Below are 16,202 nucleotides of genomic sequence, written 5' to 3' on the forward strand. Positions count from 1 at the left end.
TCGAGGCAGCCGGCTTAGTGCTAGGACAAACCAAGCTGACATCTTGAACACAGACGTAGAAAAGGTACTGGAAACAGTAATTTGGGGGCCCAATCTCCTTGTCATTGGGGGCAATGACTTTTGTGTTTTGCACCCTTATTTAGACACCTCACTGGGTGACTTAAATGTCTTAGGCCAGTGTGTGCTCTTCTGATGGCCCAAACTCCCACCAGCGCATAGACTGCTTGTCACAGAGGAGAGACATCAGGCTCAGCAGGCCACTGACGTTGGAATTAGATATTAATTGTTTCTCAAAACACAGATTTTACTCAACTCTGAGAAAGCTAGTATTGTGCACAGAAAATGTTTGCCTTGGATATCTGCTTCAGAATGCTCTGCGGATGGGAAATCCGTTTCTGAAACGGAGTTAATGTGGTCACAAATGGGAGAGTGTTGGCTTCTTCTCAAATTTGGATGTGAGGCGGAGGTAGGGAATGAATCTCTGAGAGGAGTGGAAAGTAAGGAGCCGGAAGAGGAAGCCCAAGTCATGTTTGACATCTTGACCCCTTGCTATGCCACAGAACTTGAACACAACCCCAATGTTCTGGTCGTGAGCATCCCACAGTTTGTATTACTCCAACCTGGGAGGAACTTGGGCTTCTGAATCTATAATTAGTGGTTCAGGATTTGTTTTCTTAGCTCAAAAAAAAAAAAAAAAATAGGGCCATGAGAATGACTTGCTTCATTGTTAACTCCAAGCCCTAACATATCAAGAATTAAATGCAAAACGCAGAATAATTCTGTGGTTCAGAAGGGGTACCAACATCCAGACAGTCAGACCAGCCTCCCCATGCCACATCTATGAAAAGCAAATGTTAAGTTCAAGCAGCAGCTGTGTATTAGAATCATGCTCGAGTTACTCTTTCATTCATTTCTCCTGCACAGAACATATGTTCTGCATTCCAACTTCAAGCGCTTTTCAGAGGCTGCGTGAGTCAGTGAGCTGCTCAGTTCACTGTTGCATCAATTTCATTTCAATTAGTGGTAAGTATGGGAAGCATGCAGTTCAAGCTAGTCATTAATGGATTCCTACAAACACAAGACAACTTACTCTGCGTCATCAGACACAGGAGTTCTCGGACCGTATCTACAAGACCAAATACAAAATTAGAGGATGGGCAAGACAGAAGGTTAGCTCTGTAACTGAGCTGGCAATAAACATAACCGGTGACATATCTGCATGCCAAACGTTTTTTGCCGATCACACTGGAAGAGAAGTGTCGTTACACAATTAGCAATATTTATTAACTGCTGGAAATGAAGAAACGGTCTTGACATTGCTAAAGAATGCAAAACATGTATTAAAACACAGAGGAGAGATGAAAATAATCCCCATGCTACCCACAAAAAAAGAGTCTGTTCAATATAAACACAAGAAGGCTTAGGTGCAACCCACAATGTTTAGAGAAGGTAGTTTAAGAAGAAGAAGAAGAAAAAAAAAGCCAAACCTGTATTACGGTCGTTCACAAACAGTTAAACTGTTCTTGCCTTTATGTTCGGCAGTAATGGGCTGTAATGGACACCCAACATAGAAGCACACGTTTACTGACCCTTTCCGTGATGTGTTCATGCTTTTGCACAAATGACATCAAAGAGTGTTTCTGCAGTTTTCTGAAAGCAAACCAGAGCTCCAACCAGAACCCCAATCAGTGCCTTCCGCGTGCATTTGACAAAAACCACAATTCCTAGAAAACTGGCAGCCTTAATCAAAGCCAGATTTGGATAATATTCCATAACTTGAAAAACCAAAGTTTTCCTTTTTACAGTCTTTTATATTCTTCTGATTATTCAGATCTACAAAGTTGTACCTTCTGAAGTATAAACACTTTAAATTTTAATGCATCTGATAAAGCAAAGAAAAAGGTTAAATTAGAAAAAAGAAATTAGGACATTACAAGGGCATATTTTAAAGCACAGTCTAAAAAAGCAGCTTCCACAAATGACTATCTCTTCAGCAAAAGGTAATGTTAAGAGAAGGTTCTTACCTATGCCCTCAAACGCTGTTCATTTCTGCACTCTGACGGTGGACAAAGAATTATTTGAGTAAAGAAAAAAGGTCCTGCTTTCAGTTTCCAGCAAATTAAATTTTGTGGTTTTCAGCAAAAAATTACCTAGTCTCGTGTTCAGTTTCATAACAGTTTATGGGGAAAAGAGTCATTTCTAGAGATGTCTTCCTGTAATCTTAGGGAAAACACCCTGGAATGCATGGGTGCACACATACCCACCCTTCTCTCTTACCTGCTCTTATCATTCTAGAACAGTCTGCATTCATGCATTCATTAATAATTGTTTTCGTTCACAGTGAAGGCAACCAAACCAGTGCAAGACCCAAAGTCTCTGTTGAAATGGCCAAAAGGTTTGTGGATATTTCTCTTCTGGCAGTAAGACTCATTTTCTGTTTCTCCAGGGGATAGTTTCAGAAGGGGCTAAAGTTTAACCTAATACATTCAATTTTCTAAAAAACACGACTACATTTGGAATCGATGACCAATGGTCAAGGGAGAGTGCATGAGCAGTTAGTTCTGAAGACTGGATCAGTGTTTGCCAATTAATAGGCCTATTGGAATAGGCTTATTCAAATCCAGTGTTTTCTAAATTATCTATGGAAGAGGGCAGAGAAGTTATGCCTAGTTAACCTAGAAATAATCAACTCATAGTTAGTATGTGTTTTGTGTCTCTATCTGAATATTTTTGTTAATGTTTTATTAAAGTAGAATATATATACAGAAGGGGCACCTACCACACACATATCCCTCAATGAATCTGCACAATGCAGACATACCCAGAGCTTAGTGGTGAGTGTTTTGTACTATATAAATGGATCCATATAGTATGTATTCTTTCGAGTTTGGCTCCTTTAGCCCATTTTGTTGATGAGATTCAGCTACATGTTGTAGCATGTAGGATATATTTGAATTTAGATTGCTTCTACACAAAATACTTAACAGCATTTCATGGAAATCTCTGCCAAAAAATGTAGATTTACACTAACGTGTAAGCTCCATGAGGGCAGGGATTTTTCTTTTTGGGTTCCCTGAATAGTGACCAGACAAGGCCCTCAATAAGTATTCATTGAGTACTTACTGGATGCCCTGGAAATTGAAGAGAAAAGAATAGCTTAGTGTCTGAAGATAACCTTCATGTACCCTTCTACTATATATACACTTGTGGACTTAAGGAATTTCCTCCTAATTCAATGGATTTAAGAGGGCATCAATTTAAGCAGAACTGCCTTTGCAGTTAGGGAGAAGATAATTAGAGCTTGGGCTTCAAATGACTTTCTCCGTTGTCCTATGTGAAACTAAAAGGTAAAGGTAAGTTAAAAAATCACTAATAGATTTTTTTTTAATGCAAAGTGGGCGAGTCAATAGGTACAAAATTGGCCAGACAAATCACAGTTGGTATAAGCATCCCACCAGAAAGAAAAAAAAAAGAAATGAAAAAGCAATGAATAAAGTTTAATTGTGAGGGTAGGGATATTTAGAAAGATAAAGAGAATATTCTATGCATCTATTTCATGTAACTTTCAGCACTAATAAAGCGTTTCAGGATCAATAATTAGCTGGTTCTACACTTCCGTATTGTGAACTGGCATAGCTTCATTTGAAGTGGGAGAGAAAAAAATGGGTTTCCTGCTCATTTAAAATTATCCCCTAGCTCCCAGTAATTACCCATAGTAATTACTCAATAAACAGTTGTGGAAAAGAAACATGAATTCCCAAGGCGTACGCTCATTCAGTCACACAACTGACATGCAGTTCATGTGACCACATCTCCTTCTGCTCAAACTAGCCATTCATTCTCATTTGGATCTAAAGAGGCTTTTCTCTGAATCACTAATAGAGGGACAGATACAAGTGACAGGGAATTCATCAGACTGCCACCGTTCCCTCTAGTAACCTGTGCAGGCAACGTGCCAGAAGGGGACCATGGCTTTCTGCTCAGACAGAGCTGGGTCTGAATGTTGGACCTGTAATTACCAGCTGTGTGGACGTGGGCCTCCGTTTCTTAACTGCAAAATGCAGCTGAAAATTCTTCCTCTCAAAGGTCGTGTGAGGAGTAAGTCAATGGGAAAGCACCTAGAATGGGTAGGCAGCCATGGGCCCCTCATTCTTCTTCCCTTTCATGTTAAGTTGCTTTAGAGCAGCCCGTGACCCCGGGGCCATGCTGTGTCAGGGCATCCGGAAAGTGAGTGAGGATGGTGGACCGGGCAGATCAGTCAGGCCCTCTGCCACGAACCAGCCCTGACCGGCGTGACTGGCGTGGATCCACTCACCCTCTTCTCTCTCCATTGCCCTACCTGTGAATTGCCAGAAGGAGAGCTAGAGGGAGAAGCCACCCTTTGAAAGGGCTACAAAGCACTCTGCACTATGAAGCAGAGCACGAATAGCATCCTGAAACCAACCTTACAATGAGGCTCTGGGACAGTAGTAGTATGATTCAGAGGAATACAAAGCATAGATTAAATCCAGGTCATAAAGATAGCTAGGATCTTAGTTTTAAAATGCGGGTGTTACTTAAGGTTCTCCCTGCTCCCCATCCTACCCTCTGACCTGCCACTTTCAAGGTCCTTCGTGAAGCGGAACCCCATCACTTCCTGCTTTCTAGTGGACCCTGTAATTATGCAAAACAGCTCTCACTCTTTTATTCTACTTAGATCTGGCAGACCACACTTTTAACAAAAATGTATCACTCTTATTAAATAGCAACAGAGGCTTCAACATATAGTACTTTTAACTACAAACTTCAGATTATTTCCTTACTCGTTCTTTTTTTTTTTTTTTAAAGATTATTATTTGAGAGAGAGACAGAGATAGAGAGAGAGAGAGCACATGAGCGGGGAAGAGAGGGAGAAGCGGACTCCCCGCTGAGCAGGGAGCCCAACATGGGGCTCGATCCCAGGACCCCGGGATCATGACCGAAGGCAGATGCTTCACTAACTGAGCCACCCGGATGCCCCTCCTTCCTTGTTCTTTTAAATCAAGTCACAGCATGGAATAGAAATCTTATCTCTAGAAAACCCTGAGTGTTTGCTAATGTTGAAATGAAATGAAATTACAAATTGATAAGTGATATACATCTTCTTTGGACCCTCCTGGAACCAAACTGAAAGCAAGTAGGTCAGAAAGAAGTTCAGTTCCTTTACCTGAGGGCTCCTATGCAAGCTAGGAAGAAACAGAAGAGTTATCCATTTAGGCGGCCCACAAGATGAGCCAGAAAAAAAAAAAAAACGTTGAACAGGAAAACCCACAACTACATCTTCTTTCCACACCTGCTTATATGCAAAAAAAGGGGAAAAAAAATTCCTGGCAGACTGGGCCAATTTTTACCATTCCATTTCCGCAAGCAATCACAGGTAAGTGGCACTGAGGTACTGTAAGGCGTTAATAACATACCCAAAGCATTATGGAGGCTCAGAGCAGAGAAACAAAATCACAAAGGCTCAGGAAAATCTTCTGACCTCTTATCCTTCAATGGTGGACCCCTGGCAGACGCCTCCACACCCTGTCGCTTTGCAAATGGAACTGGAAGGAACTGGTTTACGTTGGATCCAATGTGTCTAAGAGACATCCCGGTTCTCCTGACCATCATGTCATCTTTTTGTGAATCATACAACCTTCCTCGGCCTTTCAGTCCGCCGCCACTCCTGGCGGGAGCTGTCATCTTCTCCGAGCTCTCTTCGGTCCCTGAAGTCTTGCATTCAGAGGCCGGGGGGCACAAACTAGGGCAACATTCAGTCCAGCCAGTCAAAGGCCACTTACTGCTAAAGATGTTTTCAGTAGCATCACCCACGGGCATCAACCCAAGACAGAAGAAGCCAACGTCCATGGAGGCAGCAACACACATAGCAACTGAGTACTAATACCGTGGGCCTCCGTCATGCAACGGGTACTTACACCGGAACGGGTTTCCCTTTTGGGTTGTCATGATTCCCGAGGATGAAATCTGGCCAGCACCCAACCACATGCAAAGGCTCAAATCTCTACTCAGGGAGGGTGCTGAGAGCAGAACTCTGACCCTGGGATGGGTGCATTCTTTTAAGTGACTGAACTCCATGCCACATCAGTCATCAAGGGCATACTGTGGTTCGAAGCTGTTTTCTGGGAACACAACAGCCACACACAGCAGAAGTAGCACACCCTGGAATGCAGACAAGCGCTCACAGTGGCTGGCCGCTCTCCTCTGATCTTTCAGCCTTTGGCGGCCTCACAGAATCTCTTTGAGCAGCTCCTTCCTTCTCTTCTTTGCCAACCTGTGGCAGCTGTTTGCTCGTCGCTGAAGCCAGAGAGGACAGCTTTACTGCTAGGGAAGACTTCACACCTGAGGCCTTGACCCCACCTGTCATCCGTCACCTCCTGGAAAGGGAGGGAACATTGCTTCTCACCTTCCTCTGTCCCCGGGCACTCGCTCAAACCGCACACATGCTCCTCCTGGGTCTCCAGCACAGAAGCCAGCCGCGAGACCCTTTTGCAATAGTCGGCGACACCAGAATTCACTATTCTGGGGATAATCAAGTAGCATTGGTGACAAGAGAAAAGAGGAAAAAGAATTACGAAAGGACACAAGGAACATGGTTGGGACTGGGAGATTAAGAAGAGTTCAGCTGCTCTCATTCCGGAGGCTGGTTAGTAAGGATGACACACTCAGATGGAGATCATGGAAGGTGAGCCCCAGCAAGGGCCTGAGGAAAGTCAAAGAAGGCTGGCGAGACCCTGTCACCATGGGGTTAAGTGATGGCCTCCTCCCTAGTCAAGGACTCAGTGATGCATTCCTTACTAATTTCTTACCCCCCACCTCCTCCACCCCAGGTCCCTGTGAGCCTCTGAAACACCAACTGTATTTCTGGTGTACTAGGATTACTTGTATCTACAATCTGCTATCTCTATGCTGTCGGCCACAGTACTGGATGAAAGACACCCCTCTGTATGTCATGGACCATTCACTGTTTCCTTTGGATTTCAAGGACAAAGCACAGAGGAGGACGTCTTAAGCATTTCCTCTTGCCATGGAGAGCGTTACTTTGCTCCCAACATGCAGGTGGCATGGAGGCTCCCAGGAGAGTCTAGGAGCTTATAAACCTCCTATACCTGCTTCCTGGAAGAGAGACCAGCCCACAGAACTGAACCCCCAAAAGAGGACTTGGAAATTCAAAGCTGGAAGGTGTCCAGTAAGGATGAGAACCCGTGACAGGCCAACACAGGCTTTTCCCAGGTGATCCCTCACACATTTGGATGGAGATTCAGCCAAGGAAACTCTTGACTCATAGGAACCCCAAGAGAGGAGTCTTTTTCCAGTCATCATTTTTTATACAATTTTTTTTAATGTAGGGGAGGAAAGAGACCTTTACTTTCTTTTTGACTGCTTCAGTGTCCAAATTTGAATGAATGATATTAATAACTATTTTTTTCTTCCCTCTGTGGGATAGGAAAAGAGGGATGTTAAGGATAAACCTGATTTTTATCAATGTATCATTAAAACATTCCATCGAGTTCATTTCAGTATTTCCAACTAATAAAGTAGTGCTAATGCAGGCGAGGGAAAAAGGGTCCTTCGCCAAGATTACTGGCATTTCCAGGCAGGGATTCTGGGGACAACAGAATCAAAATGGACGCCTGCCATTAACGTCCACACACGCGCTCCTAGCCAGGGTGACCTGTTAACGTTACTTCTCTGCCAACCAGCCAGAGTCTGTTAAAACTATGGGATGGCCGGAGGTTTCTGACAGGTGCTCAGCAGGCCCTTTCAAAGCAGCAATGGCTCCCATGCAGGTCTTGCACACGGATGGAGGAAAATACCTGGGGTCATTTTGTGGAGTAAGCATTTGGTCTTTTTCTAAACTGGACGTGGCCGCGGAGGAAGGGGGGACAGAGTAAGTTTCAGTCTTGCTGCCACGACTGAGGACTTCTTCCACCTCCTCCCTAGGCCCAGCCTGGCCAATGCTGAGCCGCTTCCATTTCTGCTGATCCATCTCTGTCACAGGTCCAAAGTGCACAAACTTCTGCCGGGGGCTGGAAGCTTTCTTATAGGCCCTCGCTTTGCGGCTGGCAAAATCATCACGAATGGCAGTTTCTGCTTTAATTTCTGGTGAAGGCTCAGGGGCACAGATGTGCTCAACATCTCCATCCCTAGTCAGAACCAGAAATGAGTTCCAAAGATCTCTAAGGCAAGTGCAAATTAATAAGAGCTTTTTTTTTTTGAATACTAGATTTATGAAAAATACTTCTATGGCTAGAGCAGAATTGCTTTTTCCATTCATCAATCAAATGAAGGAATGATCTAGGGGTCTTGCCTAGGGCTTTAAGCTTCTCTAGTTTTCAAAATATCCCTTCCAACATCATAAATGATGGCATAAGAAAATCTTAGGTACAGTGAAATAATGAAAATTTGTTAAAAATCAAGTATAAACAAGCCAATCAAAATTATCATTCACAGTAGTTGGTTTAATTAAAGAGGATCTTTTCCATCCAGTGGCTCATAACTTTTGGTATTAATAACTTTAAACTCATGCAGAATACACTATGTTTTGAGAGGTATATTTTCTCCAGCCACGAGAATAAAAAATGATAGAAGGATAAGCATTTGATTCCTTCAAAGTTTAATGAAACCACCGCCAGGGGAAAACTTGGGAAAAACATGACACACCTCGTCTTTTCTGACACTTTCAGTCTCTCCCATGTCTCCAAGTCAGCTTCGGTGATATCGGAGACTGTGACAAATCTCGGAGCCTCTTGGTGAGGGGCGAGGTGGCCCTGAATTCTCCGCTGAGCCAGGTCATCCCTGTAAAGATCTGGCACCTTCCTCACTCCCAATTCTGCTGGTTCACTCTCCTGAGTCCGAGTAGTACAGGTCACCATTGACTTCACCTCTTCTGTTTGGCCCTGGTTTCTGTCAATTTTATCCAGGCCCCCACATCATTGGAAAAATCAGGTTCAAGGAGGGGGAGCAGACAAACAGAATGTCAAGGAAGGAATTTCAGAGGCTAAGGACACAAGGAAATGATGGAGGCACCTTTCCCTTTCTCAAAAAATATGGAATCAATTGGAGCCTTGATTCCTTTCGCCTATGTTACCCTTTTGATACTGTAATGAGATGGAGTTTTTTCCACCACATGACAGTCTCTAGTTTAGTTTAGGAAGAGAAGCCAGGGCTTGCTGAAAGACTATTAAGAATGGTAATGAGATTTCGGTTTGACAGTAATGATGCCCAATTCCCACACTATTCAAGTTACTATAATGAATTCAAGTTTTCTGATTGAATCCCTGAGCCGTCTTGGAATGTCTTTTACTGCACCAGTAAAAGGTTAGTAACGAGCTCTGCATGATCCAAATTCTAGGATTAGTTTGGAGATAGCTGGAACGTTGTTCACATATTAAATATCTCAACCATAAACTCACAACTGCCAGAAAGTACATTTAAGTCAATTCCAAACAGAAAGTTTCGACCTTCAAAATCAGTCTCTGCTTCCCAATAGCATTGGTTAGGTTTGGGTAATATAAACTTGAAGATTAAACAGACTGTATCCTCTTCACCTGGATCTACAGAGTCAATACCCACTTGTTTCTTGTGTTAATAACTGGTCATCTTTATTGATGTTAAAACTGATATTTTCAACTGTTCTCCCAAGAAGTGGATGTTGGGTGGCTTCATGCTGACAATGCTGTTATTTAAATCAAAGCTGTGGCATCTATATGCATAAAACATTCAATTGCATTAAAAGTCAATTTCTAACTAAACATGCTTCCTGAGATAGAAAATCTCAACCTACATAAAGAAGGTTATTTGTTTTTTTTAAAAAAGATATCATCCAAGCCAGAAAACCAAGAGGTATTCTTTTGTTACATGGATGATGTGGTGTCTTTGCAGAGCCTCTAAGGTTGGGAAGGCTACAGAATTTTCTGTTTAATTTTAGTTTGGGAAAGGGGATGAAGGAAGGGCAGAGGCAAGAGCCACGAGGGGCCTTCTCTTCTTTCATCAGTTCTTTGATGCTCTCTAGAGAGGTCATGGGCCATCCCAGACTCAGAGCTATGTCCCCAAACACAGAGTTAGGTGACAAACGAGGCTGGAAATACCAGGAATTAAAATTGCATGCAGGAGAAAGGAAAAAAGGGAGATACAAAAGCAACTCCTTTTCCTAACTCAAGTTGCTGATCCCCATCAATGTGCCTTGATGCTAGTCAGTTGTCCAGAAGTCTTTGTTTCACGTGCAACAACGGATCCCTCCCACAAGGCCCTCCTAGAATGGTTTGTTATAAGGCATGCCAACAAGAGCAGCACAGAGCGAGAGACTCCCGAAGCTAGAGTGTGTCCTATAAAAAAATCACGCCAGGCTTCTGTGCTCTAACCTCTGTTCTATATCCCCGGATCGTCCACACATTTTGTACCTGGTACTTTCCAGAACAACAGCAACAAGCACCACTGACTACTCCACTGAGCTCAGTGACTCTGCCCAAAGAACCATTTGAATTGTGTAAAACACAGTCAAGATGTTTATATTCTTCATTCAACAGAATTTACAAACCCCCTTAAATGAGGGGCAAAGAGATGGCAATTTGACGATGCAAATCTCTGATTCTGGTATAAGGAAAAAATGCAAGAATGATCAACTCTGTGTGATGAAATTTAGCAAGCTGACACCTTCAATAAGTTCATATCCCTCCTAGGATAAAAATCACTGGCCAAAACTCATTTCACTACAGTTTTCCTTTCCCAAATGAAGAGGATGGGAAAAAGGTTAGGAAAGGGAAACTCACTCAAAAACAATTTCTATAATAGAACAAACAGAAATGTATTATATTTTTGAGAAGTTTTTTTTTTTTTTTGGTTTCACACCCAGTGTGGAGCCCAATGCAGGGCTTGAACTCACGACCCTGAGATCAAGAGTCAGATGCTCAACCAACTGAGCCACCCAGGCACCCCGGTTTTGTGTGTGTGTTTTTAATGAGAAATATCCATCACTAAATGTCTAAGTGATTTTGCTGGCATGTGGAAAGAAAGAGCAAGCCTCATTTTCTTCCCCTCCCAATATCTAAAAGGAGCCAATAAGGGAGACGAGCCTACAGCTAAGGAATGACCGTGTTTTCTGCCTCCTGCGAATGGACTGGAGCAGCCTTGGGTGGTGGCCGCCCCTGACTGGCAATGGTACAAGGTCTGCTTGTGCCAATAATGCCAATCATTTGTGGTGATGTGTCCCCTGGAACTCAAAGTTTATTTGGTGAATTCAGCCCTATTTTGGACATGGTCGTTCTACTCTCTGCCACTGCATTTAGGGAGCCTGGATATCTGGAGTTCCGCTTCAAAACAAACCACGATTACCAATTATTTGTAACTGGGAAAGGAAGGGAAGGAATGGGAGCCTATGACACAAGTCACCTTCACTTAATTATGCCCCCTTTCTCACCCACGCAAACACACACACACAGCGCACACCTTTTATATTCTAGACTTTTCTTTTCTGAAATTCCCTTTGAGAGCGGTTTGCTGCTCTCTGATTTCTCTGCCTCTTTTTTTCGGTAAGGCCCATAGAGGAGTTGATTCAATGGCACTGCGGGCTTGGTCTGGTTCATCCTCGCTCTCCTTGCAGCAAAGTCATCTTTCTCAAGATCAGGCCGCCGACACGCAACTTTCTCTTCTGACTCTGAATCTTTGCCCCGTTGGTGGGTCAGGAAAGGGTTTTCTTTGCGAAGGATAATGTCATGAACAGCTTCTTTCTCATTACTTAATTGCTTGTGACTGATGGAGCAAAATTAAAGAGAACTCTCCATGTGATCAGACCAAATATTCTTTTAAATCCCCATCTCCAGACACACACATTGTGTTGTTAGTGAAAGGTCTTCTCAAGTATCGTTAGTTTAGATGACATCTGTTTGCTATTTTAGTCCAGAGTTGTAGCACAGTTAGAGTGGGTTTTAAAACCTTGAATTTAGCCAGCTATTAGCAATGCTAAAAAGTCATTTAATTGACAGGGCCCCGTCAGCATCAGCAATGCAGGATCCTAAATGGCTCTGAGAGGGACAATCCAAACTCTTGTCATGAAATTGGAAAGAGTAGAAAGTTTTTGGTTGTTCTTCTTTCTTTAGAACACTAGCAATGCACCCAACAGGTACACAATTTGTTTTTGAGTGACAGGGCAACAATTTGAGCCACCAAGAAACTGATCTGGGGGAAAGCTAATGCATGCAGTTGTGTGACAGCAAACCTAGACTATGTACCCGATCGCAAAGTGTGAGGAAGGTCTTTCTGCAGAGCTGAGCTAACCTGAAGCATCTGGAAGACTTTATGACCATTCACAGGATGGACCCGGGGCATAAATGCTTCTTTTGCCCTGTACCTCCCCATGAGCAGCTCTGTCTTCGATCTTCTACCCCAATGACTGTCCACCTCTTAGCTCTTCTTTGTCATATGCTGGATGTCAAGTAAATTGTGACCAAACATTTTGCCAAAATAGCTAAAAAAAAAATCAATACTTTGCGCTATTTCCATTTTCAAAGAGATATTAAAGACTTTTCAAACTTTTAAATTCCTGAATGTGGTTTAATGGTGGAATATCAGGACTTTTCACTTAATTTTGTTTTTTGTTTTCGTTGGAGGCATGTGGGATAGGAATAGGGTCGAATGTGTCCATCTGGGATTCATACAAACTCCTCTCCCCCTGCTCATAGGCTCAGCCTTGCTTTTAAGTAATTATTCTTCTAAGTGATAATAAAATGTTAAAACTTTTAAAAATCATTTATTATCTTCTCGTTTCATAAAGATAAGTAAAGAAAATATCTTGACTCCTAATGTTCACCTACTTTGTATCCAATTTCTAAGAGAAAATTAAGAGTAAATTCTCCCTCCTCAAAGGACAACTCATCTCAGAAATGAAGAAGGAGGAATTAGCCTAGCTAGGAGTAAAATGAACAATGAGACCCTGTACCCTGATCAACCAGGCCGCCTGCCTTCTGCTACTCTGCTCCAAACTGCTCCTGAGGGGGCTACATCTTAAGACTATAGCAGGCCCTCACTCCATCTGACTTTTTGGAAAATCAAATCATCACTAATCATGCCCAGAAAATTCCTTCTTCTCACTGCTGCCATTGTCCTCAATAAAAATTTAAAATACAGAATTTGGAAGTGGTTGGCAGTGTTTTGCTCCCCGAATAAATTTATTTCTTAAAATATGAAATCCTGCCCTTTGAGTTGCACACCTGACTCCCAGGGTCCTGCCTGGCCCCTCCTGGATGGTGCTCATGCTCCTCCCCACCTCCTTAGCCAACGCATCTGGCAAGTACCAACTGGTGCTGGTTGACTATAGCCATAAAAAAGGCCAATGGAAATCACAGACCATTGAATTCATGTCTTCAAAAAGGCATTATTTAAAAAGCACAATGTTGATGACAAAGAAAGTGATTAACAATTATTGAGCATGCACTATTGGCTGGAATTCCTTCTAAGTGTTAGTTCATTTAAACCTAAATACCAACCCTGCAATGTTAGTGTTACTAGCATCACCATTTTAAGAGAGTAGAAACTAGGTTCTAGGTTCAGAAACTTGCCCAAGGTCAAAGTGCCAGGGCTAAAGTTAAAATTCAAACCCAGGCCGTCTGGCTCCAGGGGTTCTCTTTTAACCACTGTACTGTGCGTTAAGCAAAAAACCCAGCCAGGAAGAGTATTGAAAGCAGAACATCATATAAAAAATAAGGCATTATCATGACTATGGTAGTAGGAGAAAGAAAAGTATTTTAGTTACTAAATAAAGGGATCCTGTGAGTTGTGCTTAGACTGGAGTTGTGATTTGCATCGCTGGTCACAGACAGCAATGTTCTGTTAGGATTAATGATAGCAGAATGCTAACTAATCATACCTTACAATGCTTGCATGGCACTTTACAGTTTACAAAGCGCTTTCAAACTCATTATCTCATCTCAGCTGATCTGACTCCAAGTTCAGGGGGGGAGCGGACCCCTAGCTGGAACCTCTTACGTTCAAAAGCAGCGCTCTTTTCATATTTTGACCAGGGGTCTTGGGTTACCATCCCCCCCTCCCCAACTCAGGCAGAATTCTTTAGAATAAAACATACGCATTTATGCATATGACCGTGCCAATTTGAGAAGGGAGAATCTGGTGTTCTCTGGATCACAGGAGCCCAAGCCCTGCTACAGATTCCCCGGGGTGTTTCTTTTTAGGCTAAATGCCCAGCATGGCAGCACTTGTTTCAAGCAATCTCAATTTAGATGTGTGGACTTAAAAAAAAAAAAAAAAAAAAGACGGTGAAGAAAGCTTTCTGTATCACTGGCCACTGAAAGCCACTCCCTACCCACTTGGAAAAAAAGAAAAACAAAAACAAAAAACGGTCATAATGCCTGATTTTCTGCTACTTGCTTGAATCCTGTAAATTCAGAGTTTCAAGGCAGACTCAGAGAAAGAGGGGAAAAAAGATAGTAACACAAAATCTGAACTGGTACTTTTGGCCATGCAGTAATACATACGGTGTATAAGGCAGATATATAGGATTGTGTTCACAGGTATCTAGTTACTGAAATTTTTAAGTAACCTGTCATAAATGTGCTTTTCTTTTTCCCTTGAAGGACCTTGAGGGCAGTCTGTTGTCAAGCTTCAGTATGTTCTACTTCAGTTTTCAGCAATTACAACTCTCTGAGCAGCTAGTATATTTCTGATACGCTAACCTTCGCGACAACCCTGTGAGATAGGAATTCTCATGTCTACTTTGTAGAGGAGAATACTGAGGCTTCTAGTTCCAGTCATCTGAATTTAGGTAAATAAAGTGAATTTCAGGGGCAGACTCAGGTTATCTGGCTTGATATTCATGAGGGAGATTTGAAGCTTTGATTTTTTCGAGCCATTCATAGATGAGTCACTTTGGGAAGAAGGGGCTGCTCTTTGGGCACAGTTCATTGCTTTGCTCAGAAGCAATACGGTTCAACGTGAAACGAGACATGCCCAGCCCAGCTTCCAGCCTTGCAACTGTGTCCAATCTCATCTAAAACAGGTAAAGCTATCTTGGTAGGAGAGGTTATGGGCTCGAAGCAGGTGAGGGGGAAGAAAAAGCTCTTGGCTCAAAGTTACAGGTTTCAAAGTGAATGAGATAATGATTGAAACGAAGGAAGAACTGGCATTTTCTTCCACCCCTTTTCCCTTGGTAACACACAAGCAACCAGTTCAGACTGGCAGCCTGTCTGTTCTATTGAAAGAAACCAGGGTCTCCTGGGAATATCAGGGGCAACACCAGAAACCTCCTGGCTCACCCAGTGCCCACACAGTGCGACCACAACCAGAGTCACAGAGGCTCCTGCAAGCTATGTGTGTGTCTGCTCCTGATCCCCAAGGGTCTGTTCAGCAACAACCAGGGACACCAGGAGTCTGCTGAGCAGGGATGTAGAGGAATATGTGTCTGGCACTTAGCTGCATCCACTCTTTCCTCTAAAGATTTCAAAAATGTCTATTTTTCCTTGGAGGGTTATTTTGCCCTCTGTAATTAATTACTATGTGGTTGAGAAGATCCACAGACCAGCAGAAAAGACTGAGTGCTGAAACATATGAAAACAATTAGGAAAGAAGTACAATCACGTGAAACCTATAATTCAGTTCAAAAAAAAAAAAGTTTACTTCTCCAATGGGAAACACCAAGTAAGAGAACTCAAATCTCCATGGCATTTTAATTCAGGGGAAGTGAATCTTAGTTCCCATTTTATCCTCTTAAAAACAGAAATCTTGGCTTTTTTGGCAGAGTCTCATATTTTGGGGGTAATTAAGCTAACTTAATCATAAACTAAAATAGAAGAAAAAGTAGTTTATATACTTCTTACTTCAGTGGTGACTCTAATAAATATTAAACTCCACACATTTATTAAGAAGCCCTACTTTCTGTCCCTTGATGCTAAGATACCTCCTAATATATGGTTTGACAGGAAGCTTGGGACTTCTGCACTTCTAAACTCATGTGAAAATGGAATACCATGCACTCTTACTCCTTTTTATATACTGTATTAGAAATAACACAAGGAGGTGTTTGAGAATACTTGGGAAAAAACAACAATAAAACAGCCTAAGGAAATAAAGCCTTGTCCTCTGTCTGTGTACCTCCATCCCTTGCCCATGACTTTATATGATTACCCATCTCTACAGACACAGAATTTCCCAGCTAAGAAATGGACCACAGAACA

The 16,202-nt window shown here is 42.5% G+C and overlaps 1 protein-coding gene across 5 annotated transcripts in view; it reads right to left on the minus strand.

Moving 5' to 3' along the window:
* Nucleotides 1-16,202, minus strand: part of LIMCH1 (LIM and calponin homology domains 1) — a 321,144-nt gene that overhangs the window by 61,597 nt on the left and 243,345 nt on the right. For 3 of the 5 annotated variants that reach the window (XM_088021187.1, XM_088021186.1, XM_028088643.2), the window contains exons 5-11: nucleotides 11,467-11,769; nucleotides 8,683-8,925; nucleotides 7,836-8,165; nucleotides 6,425-6,540; nucleotides 6,204-6,315; nucleotides 5,501-5,761; nucleotides 1,091-1,126 (exon numbers count right to left, since the gene is read on the minus strand). In XM_088021187.1, the coding sequence (XP_087877313.1) occupies nucleotides 1,091-1,126; nucleotides 5,501-5,761; nucleotides 6,204-6,315; nucleotides 6,425-6,540; nucleotides 7,836-8,165; nucleotides 8,683-8,925; nucleotides 11,467-11,769 (1,401 nt within the window). The remainder of the gene's footprint in view (nucleotides 1-1,090; nucleotides 1,127-5,500; nucleotides 5,762-6,203; nucleotides 6,316-6,424; nucleotides 6,541-7,835; nucleotides 8,166-8,682; nucleotides 8,926-11,466; nucleotides 11,770-16,202) is intronic. The other 2 variants (XM_088021185.1, XM_088021188.1) reach the window with 2 other exon arrangements.

Source organism: Eumetopias jubatus, unplaced genomic scaffold (assembly GCF_037043125.1).
Source record: "Eumetopias jubatus isolate StellerSeaLion01/CBP00866 unplaced genomic scaffold, mEumJub1_p1.0 scaffold_2, whole genome shotgun sequence".
In the NCBI taxonomy this organism is placed as follows: Eukaryota; Metazoa; Chordata; class Mammalia; order Carnivora; family Otariidae; genus Eumetopias; species Eumetopias jubatus.